General features: G+C 46.2%; 1 protein-coding gene across 12 annotated transcripts in view; it reads right to left on the reverse strand.

Annotated features, from left to right (window-relative positions):
* TENM4 (teneurin transmembrane protein 4) overlaps positions 1–13,638 on the reverse strand; it is a 2,098,843-nt gene that overhangs the window by 332,533 nt on the left and 1,752,672 nt on the right. For 9 of the 12 annotated variants that reach the window (XM_077451388.1, XM_077451386.1, XM_077451385.1 and 6 more), the window contains one exon: positions 7,860–8,181. In XM_077451388.1, the coding sequence (XP_077307514.1) occupies positions 7,860–8,181 (322 nt within the window). The remainder of the gene's footprint in view (positions 1–7,859; positions 8,182–13,638) is intronic. The other 3 variants (XM_077451390.1, XM_077451387.1, XM_077451393.1) reach the window with 1 other exon arrangement.

Genomic DNA, 13,638 nt, shown 5'->3' on the forward strand with positions numbered 1-13,638 from the left:
GCTGAAGGCTCCCTCTAGGCTGTAAAACTGATCCCCCACAGCCTTTTCTCCCCCCCAAGCACCGGCATTCTAGGGTCATCTGTCATGACCTAGAAGAACAGGGTTCTTCTCGGTCATCCAACATAGAGACAATAGCCATGCATTGGGTGAGAGGAGGCTGAGGGAGAATAAAGGAGAAGGTTGGCTGCCAAGGGAATAGAGCAGGCGCTCTTCAAAATTTCTAAACAAAAGGGTCAGACTACTGTCCTTCAAACTTTAGGGGGGCCAGACTGTGGCTATTTGGAGTAGAAACTGTGCATGTAAACATGTACTGGGGGGGGGGGGGGGATAGTGTCCCACTGTTGGCATCAGTTTGAGGAATAGTTCCCCATTGTTTGCGTCATTGGGAGAAATAGTTCCCCATTGTTGTCATCAATGGGAGAGATCATGCCCCTATGTTGTCGTCAATGGGAGAAATCGTGCCCCTATGTTGTCGTCAATGGGAGAAATCGTGCCCCTATGTTGTCGTCAATGGGAGAAATCGTGCCCCTATGTTGTCGTCAATGGGAGAAATCGTGCCCCTATGTTGTCGTCAACGGGAGAAATCGTGCCCCTATGTTGTCGTCAATGGGAGAAATCGTGCTCCATTGTTGGCATCAACGGGAGAAATTGTGCCCCATTGTTGGCATCAATGGGAAAAATCATGCCCCATTGGTGGCATCAACGGGAGAAATCATGCCCCATTGGTGGCATCAACGGGAGAAATCGTCGCCCATTGTTGGCGTCAATGGGAGAAATCGTGCCCCATTGTTGGCAACAACAGGAGAAATCGTGCCCCATTGTTAGCGTCAACGGGAGAAATCATGCCCATTGTTGGCATCAACAGGACAAATAGTGCCCAGTGTTGGCGTCAACGGGACAAATAGTGCCCCATTGTTAGCATCAACGGGACAAATAGTGCCCCATGATAAAGGTATACCAGTATTATAAAAAAATTTAAAAACATGCATCCATGCAGACAGGTAAATGGGCCAGCACACACCTACATATCTTCCTATAATGTGCTTGAGAACCCCTTAAACCTGCATTGTCTGCCTGCCCCCTCCCACACCTTTTTTTTGGCAATAGAAAGGTGTGAAGAAGGAAAGCTAGCCTGCTACACTACCAGAAGGTGATGGATCTCAAAGGTTGGTGGGCTTTAGGAATCACAAAGAAGGCCTAGCATGCCTCTACCTTTGTATTCAGTTTACTCTTTGTCCCTCCCGTGTGTAGTCTAAATTCTGCTGTAAAGAGAGAACTCCTCCACAAGGAGTGTTTCTGCATTCCAAAGATGGCCTATCAATCAGTAGGAGATGGGGAAATCTATCAGTCAAATGCAGATTAAAAAAAAGATAAAAAGTGTTATTGGTGAAAAACAGCTCTTCTTCATGCTGCATTTATTTCAGAAAAACGTAAGAGGACATTTGAGTGACATTTGAGAAGGCCAGTGACCCATAAAACCATGGCCTCCACTGCAAGCACTTAGTGACTGGAATTTCCTTCACTCTCAGGCTAGGTGATAGCTCACAGAATTCTCTCTGCCAACTTCAAAGGGGACTTTAAAAAAACCGAAATAACTGCTGGATGGAAGTGATGGAAGCTCTATGACAGGCATGTCAATCTGGGGTCTCAGGAGCCAGCTCAGCGCCAATTCCCCGGGATGACCTCTCGTTTTCAGTTTTCTTTAGACCTCGTTTCTACTCAGCTGCTAGGGATGTGCCTACAGCATGGGTGCTCAACCTGTGGCTCTCCAGCTGTTGCGGAACTACAAGTCCCATGAGGCATTGCAAGCTGCTGACAGTTGCAAGCATGACTCCCAAAAGGCAAAGCCATGATGGGAGTTGTAGTTCTGCAACAGCTGAAGGGCCACAAGTTGAGCACCCATGTCCTACGGCATCCTCAACAAGTTCACTGCTGATAGGCCTCGACTCTGGGCTATCAGCATTAGGGATAAGCTTGGGCGTGTGCTTGGATCCAACATGAGTGAGCCCACCAGGACTATATCACTGTACTATGTCAATCATAAGGTTTTCCCCCAACTCGCAGCCATATGTATGCAAGGGGAGGGCATATGTGCAGCTGCAGGGTGGGGAATGCCTCAGACGATAAGGATTGGCAAAGAACAGTGAAAGATTTGGATTATCTTATTTTTTTTCAGGTACTGCTATAGCGCAATCAATATACATGTTTATAATACATTCACATTAGTCCCTGCCCTCAAGGAGCTTACAATGTAAAGAGGACCCTAACACACAGTCATACATACACTAGGGCCAATACAGGAGCCAATTAACCTACCAGCATGTCTTTGGAGTGTGAGAGTAAACCGGAGTACTTGGGAGGAAACCCACGCAAACACATGGAGAACATGCAAATTGTGTGCAGGTAGCGCAGTGGTTGGGGTTCAAACCGATGACCCTATCTATTGCTGCTAGGCAGAAGTGCTAACCACTTAGCCACTGTTCTGCCCGATTTCTGGTGGGTTCGCCCACACATTGGATCCAAACACCCAACCTCATCCCTAGTCATCAACAAAAGCAAGTAAAAGCATTCCTCAGAGGGTCCCTGACCCGTAACCTCAAGATTAAAATAAGCTGACCCTAACACTAAACCCTACCCTCTCCTGAACCCTAAAACTTAGCTCAACCCTCCAAAAAATAATGTACATTAAAGGGGTTGTAAAGGTAAATGCTTTTTCACCTTAATGCATTCTATGCATTAAGGTGAAAAAACATCTGACAGTGCCTGCACCCCCAGCCCCCCCATTTTACTTACCTCACCCCTCGAAAGTCCCGCGCTCGTCCCCCGACGTCCTTTCCACCGTTCAGCCTGGCCGCTGATTGGCTGGAGTGGATGGATGGAAAGCAGCGCAGCCATTGGCTCACGCTGCTGTCAATCACATCCACTGACGCGGAGCGCCGGGGGCGGAGTGATACAGCGAGCGGCTATAGCCACCGGCTGTATCACGGGAGCGTGCCCGCAGATGCTTCTCACCATGCAAGGGAGCTCGCATGAAGGTGAGAAGCATCTGAGGGAGGAAGCAGAGACAGCCGCCGAGGGACCCCAGAAGAGCAGGTTCGGGGCCACTCTGTGCAAAACGAGCTGCACAGTGGAGGTAATTATAACATGTTTGTTATTTTAAAAAAAGAAAAAATTCACTTTACAATCCCTTTAACAAAAATAATTTAATTTTTAATTTTAGAGCAGGAAAGGTTAGAACCTCTACCAAAACAAAACACCTCATGAGCATGGGTGTGATGGTTTGGTGCTAGTTCTTCATAAACATCTGCTTCACCATACGGGTCAAAGATATTCACACCGCCCTGCTGCCCTCCTAGAACTGGGGGAGCCAAGGTAGGAAAAAAAAAATAAAAAATATATATATATTATATATATATATATATATATATATATATTATATATATATATATATATATATATATATATATATATATATATATATATGTATATATATAAAAAAACAAAAAAAAAAACACAAGAGACGGAGCACCAGCCTAATGCAGTATCCCATGCACCATTAACCACTTGAGCCCTGGAACTTTTTACCCCCTTCATTACAAAGAATTACCGCTCTAAGGTAATGACTTCTCCCAAAACAGCTGAGCTATGACTAAGCACAGTGTTCGGTGTGAAACATGTCAGCGGCTGTGCAGTTAGTCTGTTTGCCAGCCTAGATGCTATGATTTTAATTACATTTTTGAAATAAAGTTGAATAATTTGGAGTGCGGCTATCCAGCTACATCTTTTCTACCCCCTTCATTACTAAGGGCATTTTTGCTTCTCAGCACCACGCCATTATTTAACTGGCATATGCGAAGTCATGCAACACTGTACACAAATTACATTTTTATCATTCTTTTCACACAAATAAAGCTTTCTTTGATCACCACTGGAATTTTTATCTTTTGCGATATAAAAGGATCAAAATAAAAAAAATAAAAAATAAAATAAAAAACATTTTTCTACTTTCTGTTTTATGACAGAAAAGTAAAAAAAAAATGTTTTTTTTTATTTATTTTTTTTGGTTCTTTTCCTTTATATCTGATAAAATCAAATGTTATCATAAATTTGGGCCGAGATGTATTCTGCTACATGTTTTTTTGGTAAAAAATCAAAAATCCCAATAAGTGTATTTAAATTTGTGTTGAAGGTGATAGCGTCCACAAACTATGGTAATTCTATATTTGATCCTAAAGTTTCACATTTCTTGAGATCTTAAAATATCAGAACAGTACAAATTCCCTCCAAATTACCCCTTTTGGAATGTAGACAGTTTGAGGCATTTAGTAAGAGGCATGGAGATTTTTTTTTTTTCTTTTTTTTTTTTGCCACAATTTTTTTGGGGAAAATATAGAAACTGAATACCTTTACATCACATTTTTCTTTTTTTTTCTTTTTTGTTTTTTTTAATACATACTGTCACCAGTGCAGTAGAGTGTCATCATATGACTGATGTGGTGGTGATCAGAGACACTGACTGGTGACAGTATGTAAAAAAAAAAAAAAAAAAATTAAATTTTTACTATTTTTGTTTTACATATTTTCATTAGAGTAGTTAATTGCTACCATAGTAACACTGTACTGTTCAGGGTGTTGATTTTTTTTTTTTTTTTTTTTAACACTTTGTTTGTTTTTACAATGGAGATCAGTTTTGCAGTTGAACAGCAGAGTTTTCAACTGTCTGGAATGGGTTTACCATTCATGACAGCTGTGATAATTAGTGATCTGCGATTGGCTACAGCTAATCACATAGGTACAGAGTGCTGTGATTGGCCCAGCTACTTGTAGGATGGGAGCACAGCGCCCCCTCTTAACCCGTGCAGCCAAAATTCTGTATACGTATATGATTTTGCCAGCACGTGGCCACCTGCCGCAGAATATGTACTGTGGTTGGCTAATAATTCACAAATAAAATAACTCACAAATCCATGTGATAAACCCAGAATATGGGAGGGAAACACCCACTTCTTCAGAGCCAAACCTGAAGAAGGGGGTACGTCCCTCGAAACGCGTAAGCCACCAAACATCCTGGTGGTGTCCTCTCACGGTCTGTGCACAGAGTGGACTAAGCAACTTTGTAGCTGATGCTTTCTCTGATATCCTGTGGTTATCACATATAACATGGTTTGCGAGTATATTTATTTGAAGATTATTAATAACTGATGGTGCGTGGGATAAAGCCCAATTCTTGTTGTGCCCTCTCTTTTTTTTTTTTTTGTAAAAGGTTAGAACCTCTGTCAGGTTTTTATTGCTGTCTATGTCCCCACTGGGGAGAGATCCCCTAAGTTTGTCCTGATGACCATTGTAACCGAAAAAGAAGGGGGGAAAAAAAAAAAAATTTAAGCAGAAATCCAATTTTAACAAAAATTACTTATCTAGTTTTACTCATTTTCGTCACAGCTGCTCTTTTATTTCTCATTATAGTATCCCTGTGGATTCAACTGCAACTTTAAACACAAAGGTTTGTGTATTTAAAAAAATTAATAAAAAAAAAAAAAAAAAAAAAAGCACCTCATACTTACCTCCTCTGTGCAGTTAGTTTTGCACAGAGTTCCCCCGATCCTCCTCTTCAGGGGTCCCACAGCGGCGCTCCTGGCTCCTCCTCTTCTCAAATGCCCCATTCGGAGAAGCGCCCTCCCTTGGAGGGGCACTTGCGCAGGGCGCACTCCCATGTCCTGCCGTTGCATCCATTGACACAGACAGCAGGACTTGGCTCCGCCCCCCGGCTCCCACATCATTGGATTTGATTGACAGCAGCGGATAGCCAATGACTGCGCTGCTATCAATCTATCCAATCAGGACCTGAGACACCGGCTGGAGCTGGTGTGCTCATCCCTGTCGCGGTAAAGACCGGGCTCAAGTAAGTAAAGGGGGGGGGGGGCTCTAGGGGGGCAGCTGCATTACAGGAATACAGAATGCATTGAGGGTTTACAACCCCTTTAACTTCTGGAGTAAGAGTCACAGAGTCCTTTCCTGTAGGTACCGCCTGACGCTTCAACACCCACAGAAATGTAATTGCCAGCGTGTGTGATTGGCCCACTCATTTTTCCCTTACATCTGCCTTGAGATACAAATACACATTTTAGGCCTCCCCTGCAATTGGAATTTCATTTTAAGTAAGATATTCTATAAGGGTTAACCAGGGCCTTGTTTTTAGTGGTAACGCCGGGGGGGGGTTCAGTTCCAGCACCTCTAGAACTGAAGGTATGTAATAATGGCAAGCAGTGCTGGGGTATGCTGATGGGTCTACTGATGCTGGCTGCTTGGGGATCTATAGTGGCTGATGGGGGTCCTATTTTTTTGCATGGGGGTCTATTGTTGCTGGTGGGGGGGTCTTCTGTTGTAGGAGGTCAATTGTTGCTGGCTGTTGGAGGGCCTCTTGTTGCTTATTTTGTTGCAGGGTGTCCATTCTTGCTGGGGGGGGGGGAAGGGAGTCTATTGTTGTGTGAGAGATCCATTGCTGCTGGAAGGGGGGGGGGGGGTCATTTCTGTTGGGGTGGGGTCTATTGTTGCTCACTGTTTTACTATGTTTCTAGTTATCATTAACACATTCCATACAAATTTTTGCTTTTGAAAAGCCAGTGGCATGTGAAACACACCCATAAACTCCAGTCGGTACCAAAAAAAGTGCACACACATAAAGAGTGACACAAAACGTGTCATGGGTGTTACGCGGTCCTCCCTCATCCCCCGGGGAGTTAGGCTCCAGACAGGGACTGAGGTACTCACTAGGCCCGCCTGGCCGAAACCAGACAACCTCTTTCTCTGGAGGGTCTGCCAAAACAGACCCACCCAAGTACTCGGTGGGGCTCCCCCAAAGGGAGACTCCATGAGAGAGGGTGAACCAAGCTAGAAAAGCTAGAAGGCCATGTCCACCCCCTCCCAAGACTTCCATACAAATTACTCAGTAGCACAAAATAATACTTGGTTCTGTATTCTCTAAAAAGGGGTGGTACAGGGAGGTGGATAGGGGGTAGAACCAAGGGAAGGTGCTCAAAGGTAGGTAAGGGTGGGCAGAGACAAGGGATGACTCAGAAGGGGGGAGTTCCTGCACCTAGTCTCTAAGAAACAAGCCCTGGGGTTAAAGTGGTTGTAAACCCTTACAAACCACTTTGACCTACAGGTAAGCCTAGATTAAGGCTTACCTGTAGGTCCAAGAAATATCTCCCAAACCTACACGGTTTAGGAGATATTTGCCGAAAAACAGGCACCACCGTCTACGACGCACTGAGCGCGCCGCTGTCAACGGCGATATGCCGCGAGTGGCGTCTCCCGTGCGCATGCGCAGGAGTGACGTCATCGCGGCTTCGTCAAATGACAGCGGCGGAGCAGTGAAACCCACCGAGAAGATGGATGCGCCGGACTACAGGGGACAGCGGCGACTTCGCTGGCTCCTGTGTCAGGTAAGTGACACATAATGGACTACTATGCGATGCATAGTAGTCCATTATGCTTTACCTTTGCAGGGAATCAAAGAGGAAATAAACTCATCAGGGTTTACTTCCTCTTTAACTGCTACTAATGTACATTGGTCACCCATAGGGGATTGTTTTTTCCTCAACAAAGCTTTTTAGGCTAGAAGGTGTTTCTATCCTTTCTGTCTCAGAAGACCAGGAGATACGAATACATATTGTTGAGTTTAGATTTAGTGTATATAGCTGATCGTCTCTAGTTATCACAGTTTACGGAGTTTTGTTGGCGCTTGTCAAACTCCCGAAATATCTCAGAATCTATTTCCTTGTCCGCATGCTTCAAACAAAAAACAAAAGAAGTCCCGATGACTACATTTTTCAACAGCCTTTTATGAATCATAAGATTACCTTTTTCCTGTCTCTAACCTGCCATCACAGCCCTCAAAGCAGCACGCGATCCTACCGGCAGCCACTGAGCCGTACCTGGTCTCCAGGGGGATGTTGCTATTGAGGAGCCAGTTGTCCTGGGCATGGACAGGATCCTGGACACTCCCGGGCTGCTCTCCTGAGAGCGAGTGGTCCGTGGGGGCGGGGCTGGGGTTACTCCGAGGCGTGAAGTTGCCCCTGTTCAGGGAGTTGATCGACGCTGCATGGTGGGGGTTCGGCGGGTGGGACAGCGGTGGAGGCGGCGTCCTTAGTCTCAAGTGATTCTGCAGACCCAACGGCTGATCTGGAAGAAAAGAAGAAGAAGAAGTCGCAAATTAAGCTTGAAATTCTCAATGTCGCACAGCAGTCCCCAAGTCCCCATAAACGCAAAAGGGGAAACAACATTGTTTATCCTATCAGGTGACGCTTTTTCAGTTATAACAGTAAAGATGACTTGAAAGCAGTTTTTGAAGAGACTTTCACATTTAATCACGTTTCTTATTTTACCGATTGTTTACAGTCCATGGCAATAGAAAAATGACTAGAATGACAGATATGTGGCTGTGATTTATCTAGGCATCACATCCCTTTCAGACAATAACCATACAGTGAAAACACATGCATATACACTCTATTTTCAAAAGTATTGGGACACCCGCTTTTTACATGCACATGAACTTTTTAATAGCACCCCCGTCCTATTGCTAGCCATACACTATACGAAAACAATCATGTAATCGTTCAGTTCCAGCTAGCCATCCAGCCGATTACCTATCCATCCTTCCAGGTATCCGTCCTCTACCCACGCAACCATCCGTCCAACTATCTAGCCACGCAACCATCCGTCCAACTATCTAGCCACGCAACCATCCGTCCAGCTATCTAGCCACGCAACCATCCGTCCAGCTATCTAGCCACGCAACCATCCGTCCAGCTATCTAGCCACGCAACCATCCGTCCAGCTATCTAGCCACGCAAACCATCCGTCCAGCTATCTAGCCACGCAAGCCATCCGTCCAGCTATCTAGCCACGCAAGCCATCCGTCCAGCTATCTAGCCACGCAACCATCCGTCCAGCTATCTAGCCACGCAACCATCCGTCCAGCTATCTAGCCACGCAACCATCCGTCCAGCTATCTAGCCACGCAAACCATCCGTCCAGCTATCTAGCCACGCAAACCATCCGTCCAGCTATCTAGCCACGCAAACCATCCGTCCAGCTATCTAGCCACGCAAACCATCCGTCCAGCTATCTAGCCACGCAAACCATCCGTCCAGCTATCTAGCCACGCAAACCATCCGTCCGCTAGCCACGCAACCATCCGTCCAGCTATCTAGCCACGCAACCATCCGTCCAACTATCTAGCCACGCAAACCATCCGTCCAACTATCTAGCCACGCAAACCATCCGTCCAACTATCTAGCCACGCAAACCATCCGTCCAACTATCTAGCCACGCAAACCATCCGTCCAACTATCTAGCCACGCAAACCATCCGTCCGCTAGCCACGCAACCATCCGTCCGCTAGCCACGCAACCATCCGTCCTCTACCCACGCAACCATCCGTCCTCTACCCACGCAACCATCCGTCCTCTACCCACGCAACCATCCGTCCTCTACCCACGCAACCATCCGTCCTCTACCCACGCAACCATCCGTCCTCTACCCACGCAACCATCCGTCCTCTACCCACGCAACCATCCGTCCTCTACCCACGCAACCATCCGTCCTCTACCCACGCAACCATCCGTCCTCTACCCACGCAACCATCCGTCCTCTACCCACGCAAACCATCCATCCTCTACCCACGCAAACCATCCGTCCTCTACCCACGCAAACCATCCGTCCGCTAGCCACGCAACCATCCGTCCTCTACCCACGCAACCATCCGTCCTCTACCCACGCAACCATCCGTCCTCTACCCACGCAACCATCCGTCCTCTACCCACGCAACCATCCGTCCTCTACCCACGCAACCATCCGTCCTCTACCCACGCAACCATCCGTCCTCTACCCACGCAACCATCCGTCCTCTACCCACGCAACCATCCGTCCTCTACCCACGCAACCATCCGTCCTCTACCCACGCAAACCATCCGTCCTCTACCCACGCAAACCATCCGTCCTCTACCCACGCAAACCATCCGTCCTCTACCCACGCAAACCATCCGTCCTCTACCCACGCAAACCATCCGTCCGCTAGCCACGCAAACCATCCGTCCGCTAGCCACGCAACCATCCGTCCGCTAGCCACGCAACCATCTGTCCTCTACCCACGCAACCATCCGTCCTCTACCCACGCAACCATCCGTCCTCTACCCACGCAACCATCCGTCCTCTACCCACGCAACCATCCGTCCTCTACCCACGCAACCATCCGTCCTCTACCCACGCAACCATCCGTCCTCTACCCACGCAACCATCCGTCCTCTACCCACGCAACCATCCCATCAACTATCTATCCAGCATCCGCCCTTCCATCCATCCAGCTAGGCATCCATTCATCCAGCTATCCATCCACCCAGCTAGCCATCCATCCATGTAGCTATCAATCCATCCATTCACCTATTCATCCATTCATCAATCTTGGTATCAATCTATCCATTCATTCAGATTTCCATCCCAACTATCTAACCATCAATGGACTTTTGCTCTTAGGGAGATTTCCCTTTACTTACTGACCTACAATGCAACAGGAAGTGAAAGGAAATCTCTCCAAAATGAAGAAAAATACCCTCTTAATCAGTTGCCCCCAAACGACTATCAACCCCACACCCTCCATCCCCTGCTTTGGTGACAACTATATCATTTAATATTTTCCCATTCTGTCCCAAGCAGCAATACAAACATGGGGTACCTACATACGCAAGTGGCGCCAGACAAATTATCATTGTCCAATACTGCTACTATCTGTCTTATTTATTGTAAGCCGAATATAGAGCGAGACTGAGTTTTAACTGAACAATCAAAAGAATTAGAGAGCCAACACTTTTTGGGGGCTAACACATACCTCCTTCATCAGGGCATAAAGTATGACTAAAGGCAAAACTTTTAGTTTTAAATAGAGTGGAGATGGATTACAACACCTGTCAGGTTTTTTTTTTTTGCTGCCTGTGCTCCTGTTAGGGAGATCTCTCTCTCCCCCCCCCCCTTTTGTCCCGATTACCATTATCATTGAAAGTAAAAGAAAAACTCTAAATTGTGGGTTGTCCACTGAAAAGTAATAGAGGCCAAATCTTCCAACGGGGGATACTAGTTCTGGTGACCTGGGAGTCCCCAAAGGAATTCCAATATTTTGCAGGGATTTTCTCTCACTTCCTGTCTGCGCAATGAGACATAGATGGCGAGAAAAAAAAAAATGCTCTATCCAAAATGAGAAAAAATAAGGTTTTGTCTATAGTTCTACTTTAAGTATTATGCAACTTCAACAGTGCCTGGAGATTTGGAAATATTTATTAGATCTCACATCAAATATTAATGAGAAAGAAAGTATAAGAACAGCACACCGGTCAGTAGGGACCCACTCACACCAATGTACGCATTTCTCCGCGTGTCGAACTGCATTGCAGCGTGTTGCCATTTCATTTACAATGGGCTTTCATTTTAAATGTAATTGCCTAATTTATTTTTTTGTTCCCCAAATTTTTCATTGCGTTTGCTTACTATGGGGTAGTGCCGGTTTGCTTTGTTGCACTTTATTAAATACGTATTTTTTTTTTTTTTTTTTTTACAGCATTGCCATTGGATTTCCTGAAACTGCGTTATGCGGAAAATAATGCAAATACAGCTTAATGGGGTGCTTCTGTGAGCTCCTTCTAGATAGGGCATTGAATACCGGAGGTCTCACAATATTAGAATAAAACAGGAAGCCAGATCTAAGTGCTCCCCTTAGTAGCCGTGTTTATCGCAGCGCCATTCCAGATTATTATGCTGGAAGCGTCTGATTTCACATCAAACCGCGCCCGGCATTTTACTTTCGTATTTGCATAGCGCCGCTGCTTCTTTACTCAGTACCGGCGGAATATTTGTACACCTTCTGTCAGTTTGATATGTTGTGTGTATTATTTTACTGTTCTGTCCCTTCTTCGCCGCTTCTGATCTTTCTTTTATTCGTTTTTAAATCCCCAGACGCCACAGCGACGTGCTGCTTTTACTGTTGCCTAGGGACTACAAGTCCCAGCACGTGCAACCAGATGGTACATATTCAAAGAGAACCTGTCATTTAGACATACACTATATTGTCAAAAGTATTGGGGACGCCTGCCTTTACATGAACTTTAATGGCACCCCAGTCTTAGTCTGTAGGGTTCAATATTGAGTTGGCCCACCCTTTGCAGCTATAACAGCTTCAACTCTTCTGGGAAGGCCGTCCACAAGGTTTAGGAGTGTGCCTATCAGTGGCGGCCCGACACCTCCACACCCTCCCTATAAATGTGCCTGCGCGCAACTGGGTGGGGGAGTTAGTGAAGTGACAGCCGAGCCAGGGGACGGCTGCATTTGATGGGCACAAGTGGCCGCATATACTAAGCACAAGTAGCTGCATACGATGGGCACAAGTAGCTGTATTTGAGTGTCTCATGTGGCTGCATATACTGGGCAGAGTGAGGCTGTAATTGATGGGCGGGGGGGGGGGGGGGGGTTCAGTATCTTTCAGTTTGTTTGCGCCCCCCAAATATTTTGAGCACCAGCCGCCACTGGTGTCTATGGGAATGTTTGATCATTCTTCCAGAAACGCATTTGTGAGGTCAGCACTGATATTGGACAAGAAGGCCTGGCTCTCAGTCTCCGTTCTAATTCATCCCAAAGGTGTTGCATCGGGTTGAGGTCAGGACTCTGTGCAGGTCAGCCAAGTTCTTCCACCCCAAACTCGCTCATCCATGTTTTTATAGACCTTGCTTTGTGCACTGGTGAGCGGTCATGTTGGAAAAGGAAGGAGCCATCCCCAAACTGTTCCCACAAAGTTGGGTGCATGAAATTGTCCAAAATGTCTTGGTATGCTGACGCCTTAAGAGATCCCTTCACTGGAGCTAAGGGGCAAAACCCAACCCCTGAAAAACATCCCTACACCATAATACCCCCCTCCACCAAATGATTTGGACCAGTGCACAAAGCAAGGTCCATAAAGACATGGATGAGCGAGTTTGGGGTGGAGGAACTTGACTGGCCTGCACAGAGTCCTGACCTCAACTCAATAGAACACCTTTGGGATTAATTAGAGCGGAGACTGTGAGCCAGGCCTTCTTTTCCAACATCAGTGCCTGATCTCACAAATGTGCTTCTGGAAGAATGGTCAAACATTCCCATAGACACACTCCTAACCCTTGTGGACAGCCTTCCCAGAAGAGTTGAAGCTGTTATAGGTGCAAAGGGTGGGCCAACTCAATACCGAACCCTACAGACTAAGGCTGGATTCGCACCTATGCACTTTTAGTGCATTTTGCAGATTTGCTCTACAGAACGTGTTCCATAGGAAACCATGGTAAATGGACTGTAGTGCAAATCTGCAAAAAGCACTAAAAATGCACAGGTGTGAATCCAGCTTAAGACTGGGATGCCATTAAAGTGCATGTGCGTGTAAAGACAGGTGTCTCAATACTTTTGACAATATAGTGTATATTCTTCATGAAATCTTGGTGTGCTTTGTGTGTTTCTTCCAGTTCTTTGTAGTAATTCAGTGTGAAACCTTAGCGCTTCCCATAATAATGACCGGTCATTGCTGCTCCCTCTTGTGCGCGGTGACTGGTCTCGTCTCCGCCCCCT

This window comes from Lithobates pipiens, unplaced genomic scaffold, assembly GCF_037356315.1.
Source record: "Lithobates pipiens isolate NorthernLeopardFrog02 unplaced genomic scaffold, aLitPip1_a1.2 Scaffold_23, whole genome shotgun sequence".
NCBI classification, from domain to species: Eukaryota; Metazoa; Chordata; class Amphibia; order Anura; family Ranidae; genus Lithobates; species Lithobates pipiens.